The 27,577-nt window shown below is 33.2% G+C and overlaps 1 protein-coding gene across 4 annotated transcripts in view; it reads right to left on the reverse strand.

Annotated features, from left to right (window-relative positions):
* LRRC28 (leucine rich repeat containing 28) overlaps window positions 1–27,577 on the reverse strand; it is a 158,717-nt gene that overhangs the window by 102,807 nt on the left and 28,333 nt on the right. For 3 of the 4 annotated variants that reach the window (XM_074295039.1, XM_074295040.1, XM_074295041.1), the window contains 2 exons: window positions 19,444–19,481; window positions 18,659–18,796 (listed from right to left, as the gene is read on the reverse strand). In XM_074295039.1, coding sequence (XP_074151140.1) covers window positions 18,659–18,796; window positions 19,444–19,481 — 176 coding nt within the window. Of the gene's footprint in view, window positions 1–18,658; window positions 18,869–19,443; window positions 19,482–21,442; window positions 21,526–27,577 lie in introns of those variants that run through there. The other variant, XM_074295042.1, reaches the window with a different exon arrangement.

Below are 27,577 nucleotides of genomic sequence, written 5' to 3' on the forward strand. Positions count from 1 at the left end.
GAAGAATGAGAAAGCCAGGAAGATTCTGAGTTTACAAACTTGGGTTACTTGAAAGATCATTGGCACTCTTGAGAGAAACAGGTAAGCCTGGAGAGAGAGAGGGTTTTGGAAGAAAAAAATAATGACTTTTCTTTTGTATATATTGAGTTAGTTATCTCAGGAAATAGTTTGAAATGCCCAATAGGTACTTAGTGATGCCATAACAGAAATCAAAAGAATGAATGACTACAACTCTGTGTGTGTGTGTGTGTGTGTGTGTGTGTGTGTGTGTGTGTGTGTGTGTGTGCAAATAACAGTCTTAAAAGATTTCCTGGAACACTGAGAAATTCAGTTACTTGTTCATGGTCACATAGTGAATATGTATCAGAAGTTGGACTTAAACAAAGATCTTCACCATGGAGTCAGATCTCTATTTATTATGATGATCTGCCTCTCAGGTTTGATAAATGTTGTTTCCTTGTTTATGTTTTTTGTTTTTAAACAAACTGTACTGAATAGAGCACTGGGTTAAAACTAAATGAGACACTATTAGAGAGATAATGGTTAAAAAAAAAAAAAAAAGAGAGAAATATGAGGAAAGATAGCAGATGGAAAAGTCTATGTCCAAAGGTAACTGGAAGAAAAATTTCCCCTAAATACATTTAGTTGAGTATATGTATGTTATTGACACTTAATACGTATAAAAGCATTTCATGGATACTCCTTTTACACATGACCATTATCTAAAATACTACAAATACAAAATCTAAACAAGTCACCTAAAGAGAACACTGATGCTTATTCAAATGCTGTTTACTAAAAGAGAATGTATTCTTTACATGCTTAAAACATTAGCATGAATTCTAATATTAAAGGAAATAATGAACCAGTTTATGTTTGTTGGTTTTTAATCAAAACTGACTTTCTTTTGGTTGGAGCAGGAAGGCTAAATTCCTTTAAATAGTTATGACTTTGGAAAGAGCAAAACTCATGTAACTTCATCTACATTTTCTTCAAATCTACACAAGTCCATTTACTTAAAAAAACACTACGCTCCTTGGATGGGTGCCTGGAATACCAAACCTGCCCTGTTGTGCATAGTTTTATTTCTGTTTCTAAATTAGGAAACCAGATTGAGCTATGCCTATGCCAACACTGGAATAGAAAAAAGTTGAGATTCTTAGTTTGTATTTTTCCTTCATTAGACTATATGATATTTAATTTCTAATTAGAGTGACCAAGCAATTCTAACAAATAGAAAGATTAATAAAAATGAAATTAAAACAAAGAAAAACTAAACTATACAACAAAGTTATATTTTTGATAAAAATAACTACAAAATTGAAAGAAAATTAATATAATTTAAGATTTACTGTCAGTATTTATCTGTTTTTTTAGAATACCAAAGTTCTGGAGTCTTTTTTTAAGCAGTTGAAAGCTATTTCTTTACCTGGAGTTAGGAGAGGGAAGCAATTATATGCCACATTTTGTGAAATTTTAATTGAAATTCTTTATGTAAAATGCTTTTTAGAAAAAACTAAGAAGGGCATTAAAGGAATCTTGACTGCAAAAACTCTGAATGGCTCAGAAGTACACAATGATTTATATAAAAACTAAATAAATCTCTCATATTTTATGACAATTTAAAATAACAAATAAAATAAAAAGAGAAGAAAAATATGTAATTTTCCAGTCTAAAAATTTTACTTGCTCTTAGCAAATCAAATTGCCTAGCAAAAAAAGAGACAGTGGTAATCATTAAACATTCCCTAAGGTATTTTAGAAATATATTATAATAGGATCTAAAACTAAAATTTGCTTTACAATTGACAATTTGAATCTATTATAAAGTTATTTCAATGATGCTTATATCAGATGCAATCAACTTAATACCTGACTTCAAAGTATCATATTTATTTTAATTCTTTCTCAGAGCAAAATTCTAATGAATATCTTGTTATAGCAGTTTTTAGTTTTTAGTGTTTTTTTAAAAATAGTTTTTATTTACCAGAGATATGCATGGGTAATTTTACAGCATGGACAATTGCCAAACCTTTTGTTCTAATTTTCCCCCTTCTTCTCCTCCAGATGGCAGGTTGACCAATACATGTTAAATATGTTAAAGTATAAAATATATGTAAACATGTCCAAACAGTTGTTTTGCTGTACAAAAAGAATCAGACTTTGAAATAGTGTACAATTAGCCTGTGAAGGAAATAAAAAATGCAAGTGGACAAAAATAGAAGGATTGGGAATTCCATGTAGTGGTTCATAGTCATCTCCTAGTGTTGTTTCACTGGGTGTAGCTGGTTGGTTTATTACTGCTCTATTGCAGTTTTTAGTTTTTACAGAAATAATGGATTTTGAAGTAAAAGGAACTGAGTAGAAAATTCTCTCTACAATATATTAAGCAAAGGGTGTATAATACCTCTACTCCTAGCCTCTGCTTAAAGAAGTATTGGGGAATTTGCTATTTTGGAATGCAATCTATTCCAAGTTCAGATGGCTCTAATTGTTAGAGAATTTTTCTTATATCATGCACTAACTTTCTATGATTTCCACCCAGTGTTCTTAGTTCTGCCCTTTTAATTCTGTAAAATAAATGTAATTCAAGACAGCACTTCAAAAACCTATAGTTATTGTGTTCCTACTCAACTTTTTCTTCTCTTGCTTAATTATCCCAGGTTTTTTAACTGATATAATCAATTGAAAATAAACTTTTTAATCCCATCCCTAACTCTCATCACTTGTTTTTGAATGTGCTATAATCCTTCAATATTCTTGCTAAAATAGGATATACAACTAAGACACAATACTTCATATGTGATCTGACAAGGACAGAATACCATATCAATCATAGCAATAACACCTTGACTCTGGATATTATGATTTTTAGTTTTTTAAAATTACTACAGCCAAAAAAATCAGCATGATCATGATCTTGTGGAATCAAGATCTAAATTTAAGTCTTTGTTTTTACAAATACACCCAGGGCAAGCCATTTAACCTCTCAATACCCTCAGCAACTTTAAAACAAAAACAAAACAAAACAAAACAAAACCAACTAGGATATATAGAAGAGTTGCTGATATGCATTGGTTTGAGGAATCTTTATAAACTTTTCCCATCAAGAAAGGAATAGGAAATCATAGATCGATCTTTTTTATTTTCCCCCTCCTAAACCCTCCCCCCAAAAAAAAAACTTTAAAAAAATCTTTTTTCACATGAATTCTAAAACCTTGTTTCCCTAAAATGTTTCTACAGTTGATTTTTTAAACTACTGTTCACATTTATTTATACTAAATGTTTTGTAGTTGGTTTATTTGACATTGATCTTTGAATAGCCTTGTGTTTCAGATTTTCTCTTCCTTTCCCCCACCTCCTCCCCTTGTGGCAAGCAATTCTATATATGTTAAACATGTTAAGGGGCAGAGCCAAGATGGCAGAGAAGATACACGTGAATTTGTAAGCTCCGTTTTTCCCTCATTACCAATTAGTTAAATCAGCTTCAAAAATAACATTGGACTTAACCACAAGGATTAGAAGCACAACTTACCAGCTGAAAAAAATCTGGAATTTCAACAGAAAAGGGTGGTTCCAAGGGGAGGGGAAAAAAAGGCCAGCACAGACAGGGTTGGACTGGTTGCTAGCACACTGTGCCGATCGGGCTGGGGAGAACTCTGGGATCAGAGAAGCCACTGAGATAGAGGAATCTGACACAGGCTATTAGCTCTTCTCTGCTTATAAAACAGCAGTTCAGAAGAGAAATCAAGACACTTTAAAATATAAAGCCAGATCCTACAACCACCCCAATCTGGAAGTGACCTAATAGATCTCCGCAGGGCTGTGAAGCCGCCTTCTGCTGTCCAGGGATTCACAGGGATAGTTAAGAGCCTAAACAGCGGGGGGTGGGGGGGACAGCCCGAGGCAATATCTAATCCACATAGTGCCAGGCTTAGCCTGAGGCTGTGGAACTCTAGCAGCCCCAGAATTCCCAGAGAAGCGGAACCTTTGAAATAGGGACCTCGGTTTCCAGGCAGACACTTCCAGTTTGAGTGCAGGGGCTTTTCACGCCAGCTGCTGACATCCACGCCCCACGGGACGCATTGGCTGGGCTTTGTGTCGCTTTTACTGTTCAGTCTTAAACCTCAGGGCAGTCGCTAGGCCACACAGCAAGGTCCTTCACTGGGCAACCCTCACAGCACAGCATATCACCTCTGAGGCATTTCCAGGGAGGGGCAGGGGAACTCCCTCCCAGAGCTCTCTCTTAGCTCAGGCACAGGAGCCACTGCATCCATACAGTCTGGGAGGAAGCTGGTAAATAAATAAATAAATAAACTTCTTACCCCAAGGGCAGACCCCAACAGATTTTTAACAATGAGTAAAAAGCTGAAGAGAACTATTGATACCTTCTATATAGAGAAAGAGCGGGTATCCAACCTCTGTGAACAGCAGAGAGTCAGCAGATAACAGCCTAAAGGGGAACGATATCTGTCTCCCAGCACATAACTCTCTCCTAGAAGAGACTATTAAAAAGTTAAGAGAGTTTGAAGAAAAATGGGAAAAGGAAAGAGAAGCTATGATAGAGAATAACAACGTCCTGAAATTTGAGTTGGAAAAAATAAAGAATTCATAGGAGATGCAGGGAAACAAAATTTGTGAATTAGAAAAGATTAAAAAAATCACAGGAAAGTAGGATTTCTGAATTGGAAAAGATAAAAAATTCTCAAGAAAGTAGGATTTCTGAATCGGAAAAGATAAAAAAAGTCTCAAGAAAATAGGATTTCTGAATTGGAAAAAGAAAATAACTCTCTTTAAAAAATTAGGGAAATGGAAAAATTCAATAGAGCAAAATAATTCATTTAAAAACTCAATTGGGCATATACAAAAAGAACTAAAAAATGTGAATGAAGAAAATAACTCATTAAAAATAAGGACAGAACAAATAGAAATGAATGATTCATTGAGAACCCAAGAATCAGTCAAACAAAACAAAACAAAACAAAATAAAAAGCTGGAGAATAATGTTAAATACTTACTGGGAAAATCTATAGACCTGGAAAATAGGTCTAGGAGAGATAATCTAAGGATCATTGGACTTCCCAAAAACTATGATCAAAAAAAGAGCCTAGATTCTATTTTACAGGAAATCATCAAGGAGAACTGTCCAGAGATAATAGAAACAGAAGGGAAAATAGGCGTAGAAAGAATTCATCGAACACCTTCTGAAAAAGACCCTAAAAAAGGCAGCTAGAAAAAAACAATTCAAATATCAAGGTGCCACAATAAGGGTCACTCAAGATATGGCTGCCTCCACATTAAAAGATCGAAGGGCCTGGAACCTGATATTCCGAAAGGCAAAAGATCAAGGATTGCAACCAAGAATAAACTACCCAGCTAAGTTTAGCATTTTCTTCCATGGAAGAAGATGGTCATTTAATGAAACAGAGGAATTCCATTTGTTTCTAAGAAAAAAACCAGACTTAAACAAAAAATTTGATCTACATCCACAAGACTGAAGAGAAACAGAAAAAGGTAAAAAGAACTCTTGAGAACTGTATCTCTGTTGTGGATATACAGAAAGTCTGCATGGATAATTTGATTTTACTGATATAAAAAAAGGGGAGTAGTAAAGGGAAGGGAGTAGTATCAGAAAAAGGGGAAGGAGTGATAAAGGGAAACTACATCCCAGGAAGAGGCATAGAAAATCTATCACATCTGAGGGAATTTAGAGAGGGGGAGAAACATTGTGTGAATCTTACTCTCATCAGAGTAGGCTCAAAGAGTAAATAATTGACATATTTGTTTTTCAGAGACTCACCTGATTAAAAGGGGGGAGAGGAAAATGAAAAAGGAAAAGGGGAATAAGGGAAGGGTACAAGAAAAGGGAAGGGACTTGGAAGGAGGGGGGAGGGATACTAAAAAGGGAGGGCTACGTATCACAAGTGGGGTCTATAAATTAAATATGGGGGAAGAGGTTCAGGGGGGTCAAGGGAAAAAAAGCATAATCTGGGAAGTGAATGTAAAATATTAGCACTACTGTCTATCTACCCAGGTTACTTATACCTTCGGAATCCAATACTTAACTTGCAACAAGAAAATTGGATTTACACACATATATTATATCTATGTTATACTGTAACACATGTAAAATGTATGGGATTGCCTGTCATCGAGGGGAGGGTGTAGAGGAAGGAACAAAATACTTTCCATTATAAATGGTGTACAATATGGCCTATAAATCATCAAAAAGGGTCTTCTTGTAATTCAAAAATTCACAATACAGCAACATCTGTGTATTTCATTCTGAGACAAATGAGTATTTACCTAGTGATATTCCTTATTCTTCTTATTGTCTGATCACTCCTATTCAGTTACCTCAGCTAGATCTTCATTCAGATCACAACTAATAATCTCTTTCCTAGGCTCTTTCTACTTTTTTCTTTATATTATTTCTTATTGATTTCATCATTCACATGAGTTCAACTGTCATCCCTAAGCATAGGATTCCCAAATTTACCAATGCAATACTATTCTCTCTGCTAAGCTATAGTCTCATATCACTCACTGTCTTTTAGACATTTCACACTGGATATACTGTATAGTCTCATATTAAGCATGCACAAAAGAGAATTCTTATATCTTTTCCAATAAACTTTCCCCTCTTCTTAACTTCTCCATTTCTTTTAAGGGCACCAGAATTCTCTTAATCACCCATGATTCACTGCCTTTATTTTATCACTGATTGCTCACTCGTTTTTACTCTGCATATTCAATTTGTTGTCAAGTTTCTATCTTCATAATGTCTCTTGCAAAATGTCTCCAATTCTCTGCATTCACCTAGCCAATACCCCTACACAGTACATACCCCTATGTGGTGCATACCCCTATGATCTCACTTCCAAACTACTACATTAGTCTTTTGGTAGTTCTTGCTGTTATCTCTCCCAGCTGAAATATATTCTCCACTCAGCTGCCAAAGTGATTTTTCAAAAGTATAGGTGTGACCTCCCAGATTGGCTGACAGGAAAAGATGATGATGAATGCTGGAGGACATATGAGAAGATTAGTAAAAACTAATAAATTATTGGTATAGTTGTGAACTGATCCAACCATTCTGGAGAGCAATTGAAATTATGTCCAAAGAGCAATCAAACATTGCATATCCTTTGATCCAGCATGATTCAAGTGGGTCTGTATCCAAAAGTGATCATAAAAAAACGGAAAAAGACCCACATGTGCCAAAAAATGTTGCAGCAACCCTTTTTGTAATGGCAAGGAACTGGAAACTGAATGGACACCCATCAGCTTGAGAATGGCTGAATAAGTTATGTTATATGAATATTATATTATGTTATTGTTCTATAAAGAGACTATCAGCAGGATGACTTCAGAGAGACTTACATAAATTGATGCTAAGTGAAATAAATAGGACCAAAAGAACATTGTACCCAGCAACAAGATTATTTGATGATCAACTGTGATGGATATGGCTCTTTTCAACTATGAGATGATTTGGACCAATTCCATAGACTTGTGATGGTGAGAGTCATTTACATCCAGAGAGAGGATTATGGGAACTGAATGTGGATCACAACATTTTTTAACCTTTTTGGTTGCTGTTGCTTTTGTTGTTTGCTTGCTTGTTTTTTCCTCTCTCATTTTTTTTTCCTTTTTGATATACTTTTTTTTTTTTTGGTGTAGCATGATAAATATGGAAATAGGTTTAGAAGAATTGCACATGTTTAATCTATATTGGATTACTTACTGTCTAGGGAAAGGGGGAGGGGGAGGGAGGGAAAATATGGAACACAAGGTTTTGCAAGGAAGAATATTGAAAACTTATCTCTGCATGTATTTTGAAAAATAAAAGGCATTAGAAAAAATGCATAGGTAGGACCATGGCATTCTCCTACTCAATAAACTTCAGATTCAAAAATAAAATCTTTTGTTGGGGATTTAAATTTCTTCACAATCTGAACCCTTTTTACCTTTTCAGTTTTCTTAGACTTTACTGTCATATCTGTATCTATATGTATATATAGATATGTATGTATGTATGTATATATGTATGTATCCAGATATATTGATTTTCTTGATGTTCCTCCAACATAACACCCCATTTTTTATACTGTGTCTGGAAGGTTCTCTCTCCTGTCTATCCCTTCTTATCTTCCCTGGCTTCCTTTAAAATTCAGCTCAAATCCCATCTTCAGCAGATTTTTATAGTATCTCCCGATGAGTACATTCTTTAAGATTATCTACTATTTACACTGCATATATCTTGAATAAACAATTTTCTTTTACATGTTGTCTCCCCAATTAGAAGCAGCTCATTAAAGTTAAAATTAAAAATTTGCCTTTTTTTTGTAACCCCAGCATTTATTACAATGACTTTCACCTAGTAAACAATAAATACTTACTAATTGATTAATTGATGTACTGATTTTTCATTTAAGAAACACAAGTTCTCTTTTTTCTTTTGGTACATATTGTGTTCACTTGTGTCTTTATGTGTATTGTCAAATGGATAGGTTGTTTTTTTTTGTTTGTTTGTTTGTTTTTTTTCCAAACACATTTGGTATCACTTTAAGTGATTAACAGAATTTTAATAAAACACCTTCTAAAATCAAATTACTAAATATTATTAACTTAGGGTCACAAGAGGCAAAATGACTTCTATTTAATAGAAATGAACATTTATCTACGTATTTTAAGGTTTTATAGTGAAAGAGAAGAAGGAGACTCCCAGGTTATCCTTCTTTCTCCCCAATTTATACCTGAGCTTTCAACATCATTCTCTTCTCTGAAATAATATAATCCCAAACAGCCTACTAAACATTTCTACCTAAATATGTTGCTCACATTAAATTCAGTATGTCCAAAATGGAATTTATCTTCTTCCTCCCTCATTTGATCATCTTCTCCTTGATTATCTTCTTCCCATCTAACATGTTATGACAAGAGTACTTCCCTCCATCTTTTCGGTTATTAAACAATAATTAAATTAACTCTATCACTCCTCCTGCAAAAAGTATTTCAATCTACTCAAAATCCATGTAATTTTCCAGCTCACAATATCTTTTGTCACCCCATATCTATGTGCCGAGATTCTACTGGAATGCAAGTTCCTTGCAGGTAAAGCCAAAGTGGCAAGCAGAAAGAAGGCTAATGAATCCTTCCCTCCCCCCATACAAAAAAAAATCTCCAATATCCCAGAGAAAATCCTTATAGGAAAATTTAGAAAAAGTCATAGGGAAAGAAAGTTAGGTGAGCATAGGAAGACAGCGCACATGTCTATAGATCCTAAGAACAAGATTAGGCCAGAAATATACTATGTTGTATATAGAACCTTGCAGCATGCAGAGCAGATAGAAGCCAGGGCCCCTTCAAAGCATCTTGGACATTGTGATGGAAATAGGTGCCAACCAGTAACTCTGTCACCCATGCACAGATCTGGGTCACAAAGTCAGGGTATATTGAGAAGGGGGCCTGAACTTGGAAAGGGAAGTAATGAGGGTACACCAAGAAAAGAGCAAGTTCAGAAACCTGTAGCAGCAGCAGGTTGATTCAGATTCTAGGCACAGAGCAGAATCTCAGCATCAGCATTTAGCACAGCCTATAAAGGAATGAGCATGGCAAGGATCTTAGAGTAAAGAAGAACTAAAGGGAAGCCTACAGTTTTGTCACTCTAATTCAGCAAAACTATTTAGCTGTGTACTAATGTTCAGATCAAAATCTAGGCAAAAAAGTTGTACAGCTCAGACCAAGGACACCAATCAGACTTTGTAGTGAATTAGACTATTTGGGCAGCACTGAAAGCTTACATGTTCCAAGCCTTTAACTGTAATCCTGAAATAAAACAATAGCCAAATATCTGAGGAAAGCAGATCAACCCACACCTTCTTTCTGGAAATCTGGCAAAGTCTAGTCATAACACAAAGTTTGAATTCAGAAAGTAGGCTGGAAAAATGAGTTTAAAAAATCACCATAAAGAACTATTATGATGGCAAAAAAGCTCAAGACGCAAACGTAGAAAAGAATAATTCCCAAATACCTACAAGCAAAGTCTGAGAGAAAAACATTGTTAGACCACAAACTTAATTCCTGGAAGATATGAAACAGTTAAAAGAAGTTTGTCAATGAAACGAGTATTTATGGGGGGAAATGGAAAAGAAATAACTGGAAGAAAATATTTTGTCAACAAATAGTGTGAAAATGTTGATTTTCTATTTTATTTTACTCAGCAAGTAATCATAATCTACATACTATGTATGTATTGAATCAGACAACTGAGCCCTTAAGGCTAATTGACTCTATTAGCATATGTTTGGAAAAATGGCCCTTCTCACTGTTTGGTGCTTATTCAGTGTTTGGTGTATTTAGAGTTAGGATTAGAGGGTGGGGTGAAACAAGTCAGACTTCACTTAGCCACAGGAAGAGGAGGAGAGAGGTTAGTGACTTTGGACTCCAGGAGTTTGTCTGTCTCCTTCATTTCTCCCTCTGAAGACCAAGGACTTTAATTTTTCCTGACTCTGGCTGTTCCTGAGGCTTCCAGGAAGCTAGCCCGGACTTTACACTGCTGCATTTAAGGGTATGCAGAGTTTAGAGCTCTTTGAGCATTGTTCCATATTGCTCTCCAGAATATTTGGATCAGTTCACAACTCCACTAACAATGTATGTGTGCCAGTTTTCCTACATCTCCAACATTTATCATTTTCTTTTCTTATTTTCTTAGCCAATCTAAGAGGTATGTAGTAATACCTCAGAGTTGTCTTAATTTGCATTTCTCTGATCAACACTAATTAGAGCACCTTTTCATATGACTAGATGTAATGTTAATTTCTTCATCTGAAAATTATCTAGAATAATAAATTCTTACAAGAAATAGAAAATAAAGAAGTATTATCCTATAATAGACATTTTCCTGTTTCCCTAATTATAAAATTTATTGCTACACTCTATCCTCCCCATGACTATTTTCCCCCATTTGCCATGAAATCTTTTACATCCATTACTTCCTATTCTTATAGTTTCCCTTTTTTTCCCAGAATTTTGATTCCCTTTCCTCTGAGTCAAATGCTGCCTATGGAAGCAAAACATTTTTTCAGAGATAATGTTCTAAGAACCAAATATTCACTATAAAGTGCCCTTCTTCTTCCTACACAAACTTTCTCTCTTTCACTATGGAAGCATTCTGCAGTTGAACCCCCTTCTACAACAGAATCAAAATGTCTTTTCTTTTTTCCATTTTGATTCCTATCTTTATTACTTCACCTAACCTCCTTATACTCTTTCTATAGAAATTATATTCCCTAGGTTAGGTTCAAAGGACAAAATAGTCAACAATGTTAAAAATCTAGTGCTTGACAGACCCAAAGACCCCGCTTTTGGGATAAGAACTCACTGTTTGACAAAAACTGCTGGGAAAATTGGAAATTAGTATGGCAGAAACTTGGCATTGACCCACACTTAACACTGTACACCAAGATAAGTCTAGGCATAAAGAATGAGATTATAAATAAATTAGAAGAACACAGGATAGTTTACCTCTCATACCTGTGGAGAAAGAAGGAATTTGTGACCAAAGAAGAACTAGAGATCATTATCGATCACAAAATAGAAAATTTTGATTATATTAAGTTAAAAAGGTTTTGTACAAACAAAACTAATGCAGACGAGATTAGAAGGGAAACAATAAACTAGGAAAACATTTTTACAGCCAAAGGTTCTGATAAAGGCTTATTTCTAAAATATATAGAGAACTAACTCTAATTTATAAGAAATCAAGCCATTCTCCAATTGATAAGTGGTCAAAGGATATGAACAGATAATTTTCAGATGAAGAAATTGAAACTATTTCTAGCCATATGAAAAGATGCTCCAAATCATTAGTGATCAGAGGAATACAAATTAAGACAATTATGAGATACCACTATACACCTGTCAGATTGGCTAAAATGACAGGAAAAGATAATGGATGAATGTTGCAGGGGACGTGGGAAAACTGGGACCCTGATATATTGTTGGTGGAATTGTGAATGAATCCGACCATTCTGGAGAGCAATTTGGAACTATGCTCAAAAAGTTATCAAACTGTGCATACCCTTTGATCCAGTAGTGTTACTACTAGGCTTATATCCCAAAGAGATCTTTAAAAAGGTAAACGGACCCAGATGTGCAAAAACGTTGTGGCAGCCTTTTTTGTTGTGGCTAGATACTGGAAATTGAATGGATGCCCATCAAGTGGAGAATGGTTGAATTGTGGCATATGAATGTTATGGAATATTATTGTTCTATAAGAAATGACCAGCAGGATGATTTCAGAGATGCCTGGAGAGACTTAGATGAACTGATGCTAAGTGAAATGAGCAGAACCAGGAGATCATTATACACTTCAACAACAATACTATATGATCAGATCAAATCTGATGGAAGTGGCTCTCGTCAACAATGAGATAATCTAAATCAGTTCCAATTGTTCAGTAATGAAGAGAACCAGCTACACCCAGTGAAGGAACTATGGGAAATGAGTATGGACCACAACATAGTATTTCCATTCCTTCTGTTATTGTTTGCTTGTCTTTTTGTTTTCCTTCTCAGGTTATTTTTACCTTCTTTCTAAATCAGATTTTTTCTTGTGCAGCAAGACAACTGTATAAATATGTATACATATATTGTATTTAACATATTTTACATGTATTGGACTACCTGCCATCTAGGAGAGGGGGTGAGAGGACGAAGGGGAAAAATTGGAACAGAAGGTTTTGCAAGGGTCAATGTTGAAAAACCATCCATGCATATGTTTTATAAATAAACAGCTATAAAAAAAAAGAAATTATATTCCCTTCTTTGTTTACCATCAACACTATTAAACTATTATTAAATATTATCTTTTATCTAGTATCTTCTCTGTCCTCTTTTAAGTATTCTTTCATTCTGCATTTTAGTCCTACAAACAGACAAAAACATGGATTCTTCATATTGAAGGTAGAGAATTATGAAGTTTAGTCCATGGTGTTTCAGGCCTGTTCCTTCACCCTCAATTCTTTCATTTAAATTATCCTTTTACCCTTATCTCTGAGTACTTTTAGAAAAAAATCTCTTAATGGGACTATTATTTTTGTTATTGTTTTGCTAGTTTTGTTTTTAAGTCTACAGAAGTCTTTTTATTGATAGTTCCCCACCTCTCCCTTCCGGTTAATTTATTCCGTTATTTATGCCTTCCTTGGATTTTCTACTTTTTTGTATTTCTATCATTTAGATAATTTGCAAAGTAATCAGTCAATTTGGGTTTCTTTGTAGGAATATTTCAAATATCTCTTTTTAAAAATTAAAAGTAAGTCTTTTTTCCCACTGAATATTAGGCAAAGATTTGCAGGGTATGTCATCAGAGACTATGTCTTGAACTCTTTTTGCTTTTCAGTGCATTATTCCATTTTTTTTCCTGCATTTTCTTGTGAATGAAAAACAGACTTCTGTTATTTGATCTTCTTTTCTTTTATAGCTGGATGCTTTCAGAATTTGTTGTTTCTCACTGAAATTATAAAATTTAATTATAATACTATTTTAGAGAGGCCTAAAGTTGTCTCTATGCATCCTATTTCTGAGATAATTATGTTCTGCTTTCACAGAGATCAGGATTTTCTTTTAACATCACTGCTTTTTGCTTTTCTTCTTTTAGACTGTCCTCTACTTTCATGAATTTATATTCCCAACCCATTTTTCTCTTTTGTTGCTGTGTTTAAATTTGTCAACATGGATTTGTTTTCTTTTTAAAAATTTGTCAATTATTTCTGCCACACAAATTATAAATTGCTTTTTCAATAAGATTTCTTTCTCCTGAGATTTTCAGTAATTTTAATATTTTCCCCTCATATTCTCTTCTTTATTGAGTGAAGATAATCATCATGTTCCCCCTAAGTCCTCACTTTTTAGGCTAAACATTTACAGTTCTTTGGTTTCTGACTGATTCACAAAAGATATGATCTTAAGATTCTCAATTATCTGATTCACTCTCTACAAACACCTGAGCCTACTATTGGGATGCTTTCTACATATCTCTAATAATAATGGAGAACACCATAAAGTATTTTAAGGGTATTTACCAATGTTCACTGCTCACTGAAATCACAGTGTGATAGAAAGCCACAAATTTTTAGTATGAAAAATTATGGAATTAAAATCAGGAAACCTGGAACTTAATACCAAGCTCTGCTACTTAATGCCTTGGTGTTTTTTTTGTACTCCTAGTTAGCAGTATCTTGGGCAGGAATGCTCCCTTAACATTTGCTGAAAGGGTAGTGAGGTGGTCCAGTGGATAGAATGTCAGGCCTGAGTCAGGAGGATTAATTTTTGAGTTGAAATCTGGATTCAGATATTTACTAGGTGTGGGACCCTGGGCAAGTGACTTAACCCTGGATTAAGATTAAGTCTCATCTGTAAAATGAGCCATTGAAAGAAATGACAAATCATTCCAGGAACTTTGCCAAGAAAATCCCAAATGGGGTCATGAGGAATTGGACACAACTGAAATGACTCTGACTCAACAACAATGTTTGTTGAAATGAAGCAATAAAGTCACAAAACTGTGACCTTATATTTCTATAGTATTTTAAGATTTACATTGAGCTTATTCTATTTAAAAACTTGTGAGATATATAATACAAAGATTACTATCCCTATTTTGCTGGTGAGAAAACTGAGTCTTGAAAAGTTAAGTGACTCAATCACATAGCTAAGAAGTAACACAGTAAAGACTGGAAACTAAGTTTTTTGAGTCTCAGGTCATAACAAAAGATACAAAGAAGAGGCATAAGAGAGAGGAAATGTATTTAAGTAAACAGAATAATAAGAGAACAAAGAAGCATCTCCTTGGATCTCTATTTCCTTCTTGCAAAGAAGGTTGGACTAAAAGGTCTCAGAAGTTCTATGATTTTATTACTCAGTCACTAACTAGACATGTTATATGTTTAGATCCTTTCATATCCTAAAACATCATTATTAATAACCTGTGAATTTTTAAAGTGACTCAAAATGCAAAATAAAAGCCAGACATTGATGAAGAAACTTAATATTCTCTAAGCTTAATTATTTATGCCCTCATAAAGAACTGCTAATACCCACTTCTTCTATTTCTCTTCTTTCAAATTCTTAAATATAAAAAAGTTGAATATAGTATATTGTCTATTAATTTTTTTCTATTGTGTTTAAGTTTTCAAAAAGCTGATTACAATTCTATTATCTCAATATACATATTAATCTTAACTATATTATTCAATTCAATTGAACAAGAATTATTAAGAGCCTACTATGTACAAAACAGAGTGCTAGGTATGGGAGATACCAAAAAAAAAAAAAAAAATCCCCAAACATGTCTTATCTTTAAGATGATTACATTCTATCAAGGGTTTATAACATTTATGGAGCTAAGTAAACACAAGATCATTTTGGCAGGGATAAAGTATAAATAACTGGAGAGGTCAGGAAAGATTTCTTGTAGAAAGTAATAACCTTTATAAAATCTAGAGATTCTAAGACATGAAGATAAAATAAAATTACATTCTAAACTAGTAGGGGAGAGAAGAGAAGTAGAAAGGTGACTATTTATGTAAGGTATGGAGATAGGAAATAGAATGTTTATTTTGGAAATGAACTAGTAAGCCAGGTTTACTAGAAAGTAGTGCGTGAATAGTATCTATGACCTGGGAAGCAATGGCCAGACACCAAGGGACTTATGATTAATTAATCAACAAAGTAGAATGATGATCTACAACCCATATTTGCCATAGTAGCCAATTGTAAGGCTTCTTTCCAACACAAATGCTGCTACTTTTATCCTTTCTGGGATAGCTCTCTCTCTGAGAAAGCTCTTAAAATCCTAGATTCTCAGTTCTATGTGACTTTGGGGCAATGACTATGATTAAATTATTTTTGGGAGGTGTATTTTCATTTTGGATGAGACTGTATTAGTAGTATAAGAAAAGATATGGGTTATACAAGATCACAGATCTCATTACATTACCATCCCCACAAAATCTGCCTTTCTTCCAAGCTATGCTATTACTATTAAGTGTACTACCATTCCTCCAGTCACCAAGGTTCAAAATCTCAGTATCATCCATGACTTCTCACTCTTCCTAATACTACACATACCCACTCCCAGCTTCCACACTCCCCCATACACATATATACATCTATCTATCTATCTATCTATCTATCTATCTATCTATCTATCTATCTATCCACACACACACACATATACATAATCATACACACACACACACATATACACATACACACATAATCAGTTGACAAATTTTGTTTCCTACCTCACATTACACATCTTTGCTGCCTTTTCTTTAAATTTATAGTGCCATCACATTAATAATGACCTTCTTTCTGAACTATTACAATAGCCTCATATTTGGTTTGAAAATTGTTTTTCAAATGATTCTCCACAGAGATGCAAAAATGATTTTCCTAAAAGACAAGTCTGACCAAGTCACTACTCAACTCAATAAGCACTGGTGCTATCTGACTGACTTTAGGATCAAATATTATTTTAATCTTATCTCATTCTTTTAAAACGTCTATTTTCTTACCTACATTTTATAAAGTATGTGAGTATTAATATAATGCTATGCATATATCATTTAAAAGTGAACTTATACATATAAAAGCATGTTCAAAAAATTTTACTGAGAAATAAAAATAGGTGAGAAATAAAAAAATTTGAAGACAATACATCTATATAAAGGGTAATAAAAGCTTGAATAAAAGTCGTGGTCATATGAGTGGCAAGAACAGAATGAATATGTAATATATCAAGCAAGTAGAATTGATAAAATTTGTCAATTGATTGGATCTGAGAATTAAAGAAAAAGGATGACCTTCAGGTTTGTGAATCTGGAAGACTGAAAGATTTTGGAAACCTCAACAGAAATAGGTTAGTTTGGAGAAAGGATAGGTTTAAGAAGCTGTTTTGTTTTGGATATATTGAGTTTGAGATACCAGTGGTACATAGAGATAAAAATATTCTCTAGGTCTTGGCAAAAAAAAAAAAAAAAAAAAAAAAAAAAAGTCTGGTCTAAAAACATTAAGCATGGAATTTGGAGTCATCTGCACAGAAATGAAAATTGAGCCTATAGCAGCTAATGAAAACACTAAGAAAGAGTTGGTAGGATGAAGAGTAGATGAGAACCTAAGCATAATTTAAAACAACATGTTTTATTTGCAGGGTTGAGCAGGATTGTTCAATAAGAGAAAAAAACTAGCATGCTGAAAATGTGTTAAAAGGACTTAATCACAAAACTAGTTACCTTATTTTTAATATATTAGTGTCAAAATATACTTAAAATTCTAAGTAAACGTAAATTCTTTATGAAGTTAGGGTTCAAATTCCAACATTGTGGTTAAATAAATCAAAAGAAAAAAACATTCACAATATACAGTGTACTTTTTAATATAACATTCTAAAACAGCATTTGATAGAAAAAGCATAGTTGAAATAATTTAACATATTGGAATAAAAGTTCTAAAAACATGGTTTGTCATAGAAATATCAGATAATATATTCTATTTTGCATGTCCCTTTTTGGAAACAAGCAAAAATGGGGGTAGACAGTACAAAACAAGAGAGATCTTAGAGGTGAACCCTTAAACCTCTAAAAATAGTATTATTATTATTGGTACTCTGATTATATAAATATTGCTATCTTGGATAAATTTCATACTAAATTGTTATGAACGTCTCCCCCAAAGATTTAAATAGAGATTTTTCCCATAATCTTTAAAAATAAATTCACTTTACTGAATTCCTAGATAGCAGCTATGATAAAATTTAGTTATTAAATTCCATTCCAAATTCCTATTTTGTATTAGACTTTTATTTATTGTATTGATTTTTAAAAACAAGCTATCAAAGTGAGAATTTTGAAATAATTTCTTTAAAATTTTTTTTATTAAAATGATTGTCATTTTTATAACAAGATTTGCATGACCTAAAGGTCAAGGCCAATCATTTTCTTAAAATGTCTGGACAACTTTTATAGTTATGCATTTGTATCACCTTTTGAAGATGTTTAAAAACATCATAAAGAAATATTTCTATATATAATTTTGGATTTTAGGGCTTTATACAGATGCATCACAACTTAAATGCTTAGTAAATATTGTTATTAACTCCAGATTTTTATTTTAATTTTTGCCACAAGCTCTTGATATAAATTTGATTAGGTCAACATGAGCAAACAGATCAATACAATTAAGGTTTATTAAGCAACTACATATATACATACATATATTTGCAAAAAATTATATGTGGGTTTGGGAGATATATATATATATATACACAATATCTGGTATTATTTTTAACATCAATTTCTCAATAAGATAACTGGAAGAAAATGCCATCCTTTTCTATATCATTAAAGTCATGATAAATAATTTTTGCAAAGCACAAATACGGCTTGTAGTTCCATATTAAACACTTGTACATATTTTCAGGAAAGAAAGTGCTATTAGTCATGTTAACCATATTCCTTAGTAATCCCCTTTAGAAGTTTTATCTTCAAATAAAAAGATAATTGTGTATATATGTAAGCACATATGCAAAAATGGATTTTTAAGGATCTCAAACTATAATGTTATCATTGACAAGTCTTAGATTGTGACTCACCTGGAGGTAAGAATTTTAGTTGGTTATTAGCTAATCGAAGATGACGTAAGGACCTTAGACGACCAATCTCTGGGCAAACAATTTCCAAAGCATTGTCACTCAGATCCAGACACTGGAGCTTTACAAGGGAACCAATAGCTTAAATGACACAAAACCAATAAAAAAAAAAAAAAAAGATTTTAACCATATTCAGACATTAATAAGAGTGTTCTATTAAAATACTTTAAAATTAATATCCATGTCTAAGTTGATTGTAAGGTAGTAAAACCATAGGTTTAACAAAACATTATAGAAGTGTACACTCACAAACTCAAAATATAATCTGAAGAGAAGGAACAAAAATTAAAAATGAGAAAATTCAGATACAAGAAAATACAAAAGGTCATTTATTTGCATTTGGGACCTAATTTGGAATAAATTATATAAAATCTAAAACAAATGAGGAAGATTTAAGGTTAAAAATGATGAATATAACCAAACAAAAGTATTAAGTAATAATCAACACAGGGAAAGGTTGGGACTTAGGATAAAGATCTACTAATAAAAGGATTTATTTAGTTTTTTTCTTCTTCTGAAATTAGATAGGAAAATCACAGCACTTAGGTGTAATTTTAATAGAAAGGTGATAAATTTAGTCCACATAAGAACGTAGTAAGAAAGCTGTAGTAAACTCCTTTAGGGGTTCTGCAATAAGCTTCTGAAAACAAAACAAAAAAAAAATCCCCATTTTAGGAAGCAAAATCAGTACTAGATTGTATGCATTGCAAAACTGCAAAGGAACTTACCTTCAGGTACAACAACTATATTATTTGAATGAAGGTACCTGGGTAAAAAAAGAAAACACAATTATAACTGGTTTTCTTTATTATTTTGCTAAATCATCAATTGGCTTAATGTTGACCTAGAAATTTATTAAATAGAGATCAGGTTTTATTATATAACTCTTATCAGATTATCACTAATTACAACAAAACTTGGAATCACCATTGAATCCATTTTCACATTCCATTTAAACTATGGTACTGTCAGAAACCCAAATTTCCTAGTAAGTTGTGTCTACTGCTGATCACATTAAATATTATTCACCAGCACTACAATTGTTTGCTATCATAGCAACTTAGTGTTGGTATATTGGCATACTGGCATACTTTAACATACCAAAGATCTTTTACAAAAATGAGGAGCCTACAGAATAAATAAATTGGGGAGAAGCAAGTGATGATGCTTCATTTTATATTAGAATCCATCAAATGGTTTAGTTTCCCTAGTCATAAAAAATGATCAGTTTACAAAAACTAGATTTATATGAATTTTCAAGGACATACCTGTACATAATGAAATCATAACGTAAGCACAGAATATATAATGAAAGGATGTCTAGTATGTCTAAGTAGTTGCAAGATGTGGACAATAAATGGCAAAAGTAAAATTTGTTTCTAACTAATAGTAACCTCAGAAATAGCAAACCCCTCTAGAATGTAATTTTATGTCTATGAAATAAGCTTTAATAAACAAGAAACTAAATTTTTATTTTCTAAGTTTTAAATATGTTGATGAGTCGTCAGCTCTAAGGAGAGGAACAACTTTACAGCTAAGTATCTTTAGCACACTCTGGTGGTAAATAAACACAATTACTATCATTTGAACATCACAGAGTCTTTCATACAAGGCTATTTAATAATTGATATTTATGGAATAGATTAACATAAGAGAACATGTACAGAATTAATTTAAAAATATAAACTGATTTGGTTAACTATGTGGTTCTCATTTATATGGTTTTGTTTCTACTCGCTTTTTAAACAAATAATTTTCATTTTCCCAGTAAATACTAGAAAAATACTTATTTTCAGTCTAATTGTATTATTGTAATTTCATCTTCACTTTCACAAATGCTAAAAGAATCTTGATTTCCTTTGAGGATAAAGGAGAAAAGTGCCCATAAGGGGACTAATAAGCATAAATACAGACGGAAATTTGTGTTAAATCCTAGAGTGCTACTTAAAACTGAAGTCTAAACTGAATGAATGATGCAGGGGCAAATAGTTGAGTGTCAGTGGCAAAATCTGAGAGCAGGTCTTACCTGTAAATTCGACATCATATTTACTATGTGATGCTACCTCTTTCCATTTACATCTATTTTCCCCTCAAATAATGCCTTCACATCTAACCATTAAAAAAAATTTTTTTAAGAAACTATTGTCTAGTTAATTAATAAAAATCATATCGGTCTGCCAAGTTTCTAGTTCCAAAATAAAGATATATCTCTAGCATCAACTTTTTTGGTGTGTGTGCAACATTTTCGATCTTTTATAATATCCAGCAGAATTTTCTGCCTCTTTTCAATAAACTTAGACATTATTTGGGACAAAGAACTAAATGAAATCTAAATGAAAAATGAGGAGCAAAAGAATGGTTTTATACAGTTGAGAAAATAGTTGGCTATTTTTATGTCTGTTTTGTTTACATGAGGTCCATCATATCAAAAAAATCCATATTTTCTCTGTTCTACTTTAGCTACATAAACAGATGGCTACAATCTTCACCATTCCATTATCCACAAGTATTTAATTTCTCTATTTATGAACTGCCTTCATTTATAATTCCTTCATTTGTTCATTTTTTAAATCATTCTAACTTTTCCTATGCCTTACAACCCTCTAATCTTGCTCTTTATCCTAATAATGACATCCATTCCCTCTACTTCTCAGTTCTTTTTTTAAAATGTTAAAATATGTTAAGTCCAATATATGTATACATATTTATGCAATAATCTTGCTGCACAAGAAAAATCAGATCAAAAAGGGAAAAATGAAAAAAAAAAAAAAACCAAAACCAAAATGCAAGCAAACAATAACAAAGAGTGAAAATGCTGTGTTGTGATCCATACTCAGTTCCCACAGTCCTCTCTCTGGGTGTAGATGGCTCTCTTCATCACAAGATCATTGGAACTTGCCTCAATCATCTCACTGTTGGAAAGTCACATCCATCAGAATTGATCATCATATCATTTTGTTGTGTATAATGCTTTCCTGCTTTTGCTCATTTCACTTAGCATCAGTTCAGTCTCTCTAAAATCATCCTGCTGATTGTTTCTTATAGAACAATGGTATTCCACAACATTCATATACCATGACTTAACTCTCAGTTCTTTCCTAGGCATTCATCCCAACACTTGACTAAGCTATTTTTCTATCCCTGTCTCAATACCTTGATTAACCAACTCAACTCTGTATTTTCCTCCATCCTTGATTCCTTTTTTTTTTTTTTACTGACCATCACATCTTGACCATTGCTATCCTAGATTACTTCCAACAATTTTCCAACTTTTCTCCTATTTGTATCCCAGCAAACAGAGCTGGAGGAAGTTCTGAAAAGTGCAGATTTATGTTATATGATCTCATCTGGGCTCTGATAACAGCTGGGCAAATATTCTATTCCTTTCTAACAGTTTTGCTATCCCGTCCACAATGGCTGTTTCAACCCTTCTCTCTCTTCAAACATCTTACAGCACTTCCTCTTCTCCATGATTTCTTCAAGCATCTTACAGTACTACCTCTTCTCCACAGCCTCATGCTTTACTGAAAAAAATTGGGGACTTATTTTGAGAGCTCCCTCTTTTCCCCTTTTCCTCATTTCTACATCTTCTTTACTATTTCATCCTCTCTTAGCTCATCCCTTTCTGACTCTTAAGCAAAATGCTCCACTATAATCCCTACCTTCTCTCATCTGCTCTTGGTCTAATGCTTATCTCCTTATTTAATTTCTCCTTATCTAATGCATCATTCCGTGATGTTTACAGATAATACCACTCCCAATCTCAACAAATCTTTACTTGATTAAAAAATTTCCACCAAATATCTTCCATACCTTTCCTCACATTCATTGCTAAACTTAAGAAAATCATCTACAATGTACAGTTGATGCCTCCCCTTCATTTTCTTTCACTGATTTCTAAATATTCTGTAAGGTAGTTTCTTACCTTATCATTCAACTGAAATTTCCCAATGAAAACCTTTGGTTTTGGGGTCCTTTCTAATTCTGATGACTTCTCATGCTCCTTTACTGGCTCCTTCTTCATTTACACTATCTAATCATGGATAACCACCAAGGCTTTATCTATTCTGGACCAATTTCCCTTTTTACTCTATACTATCACATTTAGGGAATCTTTATTATCTCCCACAGTTTCAATGACCATTTTATGCACAGGATTCTTTTTTATATATCTAACCTATTATCTTTCCCCTGCCCTACAGCTATGAATCTCTAACTGCTGGATGTCTTATAGGCATCTTAAACTTAGCATGTTATAAACATAACATTATCTCCCTTCTCCTTTTTACAAACATCACTTAAATCCAAATTGGCAACTTTGGTGTTTTCAAAATGTGAAAATTTTAAGTTCTTAAGAATTTCTGGATACAACACGTCTTATAGCCATCTTCTCTCCAGTCACACAACTCTTGCTTAAGCTATTATCATCTCTCACCTCAACTACTACAGTAGTTGTCTGGATGATCTCTCTTAAATCTTTTATCACTCCAGTCTATCTTCTAAAGGATTGTTCTGGCCACATCTACTATAGGACATCTAAGTGACTCTCATCACTTCTAGGATCAAATATAAAGTCCTATTTGGTATTTAAAGATTTTCATAACTTGACTTTTTTTTTCCAATTCTAAATTCAAATTTTCTATCTGTATTTTAGTTCTAAATTCTTTCCTTCCCTCTTCCTCCTCTCACTCATTGAGAAGGCAAGAAAAGCTAAAGTTATAAATATAAATAGTTATGCATTATCCATGTTTTTTAAAAAAAAAAGCAAAAAAATAAGAAAGAGAAAAAAATGTATTTACAATCTACACTTAGTCCATCAAGCTTTCTATTTGGAGGTGGATAATACATTTCACCATAAGTCCTTTGAAACTATGATTAATCATTGTATTGATCAGAATTTCTAGTCTTTCAGAATTTATTATATTTACAATATTATTATTACTGTGTAATTGTTCTCCTGAAGTAAGTTTACTTACTTCACTATGCACCAGTTCTTCCCAATTCTGAAACCATCCCATTCATCATTTCTTACAACACTATAGTATTCTATCACATTCATATACCATAACTTGTTCAGCTATTCCCCAGTTGATAGATATCTCCACAGATTTCAATTCTTTGCTACCACAAAAAAAGATGTTATAAATATTTTCATTCATATGGGTCATTTTCCTCTCTTTTTGAACTTTTTATGTGCAGACCTGGGAATAGTATCAGTTGAGTCAAAGGGTATGCTCAGTTTTTAATAGCATTTTAGATATAGCTACAGATTGCCTTCCAGAATGATTGAACTAGTTCACAAATCTGCTGATACTCATTTTTCATTATTTTCTAAGATTTCCTCCAGCATTTGTCATGTTTCCTTTTTGTTTATCATCTTAACAAATCTAAAAGTGTGTGAGGTGGAAATTCAATTATTTTTAATTGAATTTCTCTAATCATTAATGATTTCAGAGCATTTCTAAATATGGCTACTGTTAGTTTTAATTTTTTCTTCTGAAAACTGCCCATTTCATAAACTTGGATCATTTATAAATTGGGAACTGGTTTAATTTTTGTAAATTTGGCTCAGTCCCATGTACATTTTAGAAATGAGATCTTTGTTAAATAAAATGACAATCCCCCTCCCCCATTTCCAGTATTTCTTTTCATTTTAGATGCACTGGTTTTATTTGTACAAAAATTTTTAAATTTTGCATAACCAGAATTCTCCATTTTGCCTCCCATGAATTTCCCTATTTCTTTTATTACTGATAAACTCTTCTCCAATCTATAAATCTTACAGGTAATTTCTTCTATATTCCAATAATTAGCTTATGATATCACCCTTTATCATGTACTTTTTTGAATTTATCTTGGTATAGGTGTGAGATCTTGGTCTTCTAGTTTCTACTTGACTACTTTTCAGTTTCCAAATAATTTTGCCTAACAGTGAATTTTTGCCCTTAAAGCTGGGAGTTTTATGTTTATCACACATTAGATTATCGTGTTTATTTGTTTCTTTATATTTATTTCACTGATTAATTTCTGTTTTTCTTAACACAAAAAACTTTGGACAATTACAGTTTTGTATTACAGCTTGAGATTTGGCACATTAATTCCCTACATACTTTTGATCTTTTATTTCTCCAAATAAATTTTATCATTTTTCTAATTGTAAAAAGATAATTCTTTGGTAGTTTGATATGGCACTGAATAAGTAAATTAATAGTTAGTGTTATCATTTTTACTATATTTGCTCAGCCTACTTCTCTAATTATTTAGATGTTTTTCTTTTATTGAAGAGTGCTTTATGATTGTGTTCATATAGTAACCTGGCTTCATCTTACTTTTCTAACCTTCTTATAAATCATTTTCCTTCATACATTTTACATTCTAGCTAAACTGGTCCACTTATAGCTCATAGCACAAAACAATCTGTCTCTCATCTCTGCAGTTTTATACTGGTTATATTCCAAGCCTCTGTTCCATCATTTCTATCTCTTAATTTCCCTAAAGTCTTTTAAGAGTCAACTCAATTCCCACTTCTACAAAAAAATCTTTCTCCCCATATAGTTTTTAATGCCTTCCTCTTTCAGATTACTTTCATCTGCTCTGAATATTTATTTTATGTCTTAGTAATTTATATTTTGTTTCAACTATTAGAGTATATGTTTCTAAAGAGTTGGTACTATAATTTTTAAAGTTAAAGTGAAGATTTATAACCTTTTAAAGTTAGAGTTTGGATCACAGTAATGATCCAAAATAATAATAAATATGTATTGACTGAGTTAAGACAAAGATTATAAAATAAATTAAATAAAAAGTACATTTTAAGTATAGTAAGCCATTAGTATGATTATTCATTTGAATGCATCTTTAAGGCTTTTGAATTATGAGAATTATACACTGAAGAAACATTTCAAATGTTTCAGAGAAACAGAGTTGTTATTTGGTGTTAGGTTCTTACTAAATGCTAATGAGATAATGAAATATTAGGTTCTTACTAAGTGCTAAATCGGTACTTGACAAAAATTCTTCCCAGAAGCCCTTGCATTATCCCACACCCATTCTCTGGGAGGATAAAGAGAGCAGCTCTGGAGGGAACCAGCTACTAGATGGTTCGATTAGTCTTTTGCCCCTATACCCAGGTCAGACGACCGATTTGCACATCAGGACCACTACGGACCTCCACCAGAGTTTCCTCTGGCTTCGCCCTGCCCAGGCATAGTTCACCATCTTTCGGGTCCTAACACGTACACTCATGCCCAACCTCCCCGGCGGGTCCAGCGAGACTGGCTGGTGGTGCACCCTCAGCAGGACGGGAAGAAGGACCGAGGCCTCGGAATCCCACCTTGGTTGGCAGAAGCCGGCCTTCTCCTTCATTGCACCACGGGTGGCTTTCGTGCGAGCCCCTGAACTCCTTGGTCCAAGTTGCGTCCGTCCAAGAATTTCACCTCTAGCGGCACAATACGAATGCCCCCGGCCGTCCCTCTTAATCATGGCCCCAGTTCCAAAAACCAACAAAATAGAACCTTAGTTCTTAGTAAGAACCTAATATCTCATTATCTCATTAGCACTTAGTAAGAACCTAAGTCTTGGCTCTTTTTTTAATCAAACATCAGTATACATCATGGCTAATAAGAAATTTTTAAAGTCCTATAAAAACAGAATACTGATCTGACAAACAAGATGGCAGAGAAAGTAGCTCTCAGAATAATTCTATCATTCTATAACTTTAAAAAAAATATGACATGTTCCAAATATTCAGTAATTAAAAATTGCATCAAGAAGGAAAAAAAAAAATGTCTTCATACAATGTAAAGCCTTCTCAAATAAGAGCAGAGGGCTAAGCTATATAAAGGTCTCATTTATCCTAATCACCCTGCCATTGCTCATCTCAAAACTAGCCTATACAGCTTGATAGGCTTCAACTGTGGTAGCTTTTCTGTCCCCCCACTCTCCCCAAATTTCCCTTGTACCCCTTAACAGGGATAAGACAATGAATTTGCTCAACCAAGAGTGGTCATTTATTGAGGAGGCTATGGAGACCCTGAAAAGCAGAGATGACAAAGATAAGATATAAATCTAGTGTTTTCTTCCTGGAATTTCCACTCGGCAGGAAACCATAGTACAATGGACAGAGAGCTCAGTCTAGAGTTAGGAAGACCAAAGTTCAAATCTGGCCTCAGGCATTTACTAATTGTATGATTCTGGGACTGACTGGGAGTCAGTCTGCCTCAGTTTCCTCAACTATAAAATAGTGGTAATATACTGGCCACAACCTTCCAGGATTGTTGTATGGATCAAATGAGATATTTGTCAAGCACTTAGCACAGTGTCTGGAATATAGAAGGTGCTTAATAAATGCTTGTTTCCTTCCTTCTTCTTCCTCAATTCCCAACTCAAGAAAAGTCATGAAAGCTGTATGGCCCTTACAGACAGAAGAAAGTATAAGAATAGAAAGAAAAGGACCTTCTCCTAGGACTTATTCCACAGACTGATTAGAAAAGATGAATGGAAGCATTAAGAAGATAGAAAAGGGACTAAATATAAGGATTAGAGAAAGGCAAATTAAAACAGATCTGAGTTATTACCTCATACCCATCAGATCAACTAACATGATAGAAAAGGAAAACAACAATATGCTGTAGGGAATGTGGAAAAATGGGTATACTAATATATTAATGTTAAAATTGTGAACTAGCCCAACCATTCTGGTAAACTATTTGGAACTATGCCTAAAGAAAATTCCAAAAGACCCATGATGAAAAATGCTATCTTCCTCCAGAGGGAGAACTAATAAACTCTGATTGCAGAATGAAAGTCAGCTTTTAAAACTTTTTTTAAAAAATTTTAAACTGTTTGTGTTTTTTTTTCTCA

This window comes from Sminthopsis crassicaudata, chromosome 2, assembly GCF_048593235.1.
Source record: "Sminthopsis crassicaudata isolate SCR6 chromosome 2, ASM4859323v1, whole genome shotgun sequence".
In the NCBI taxonomy this organism is placed as follows: Eukaryota; Metazoa; Chordata; class Mammalia; order Dasyuromorphia; family Dasyuridae; genus Sminthopsis; species Sminthopsis crassicaudata.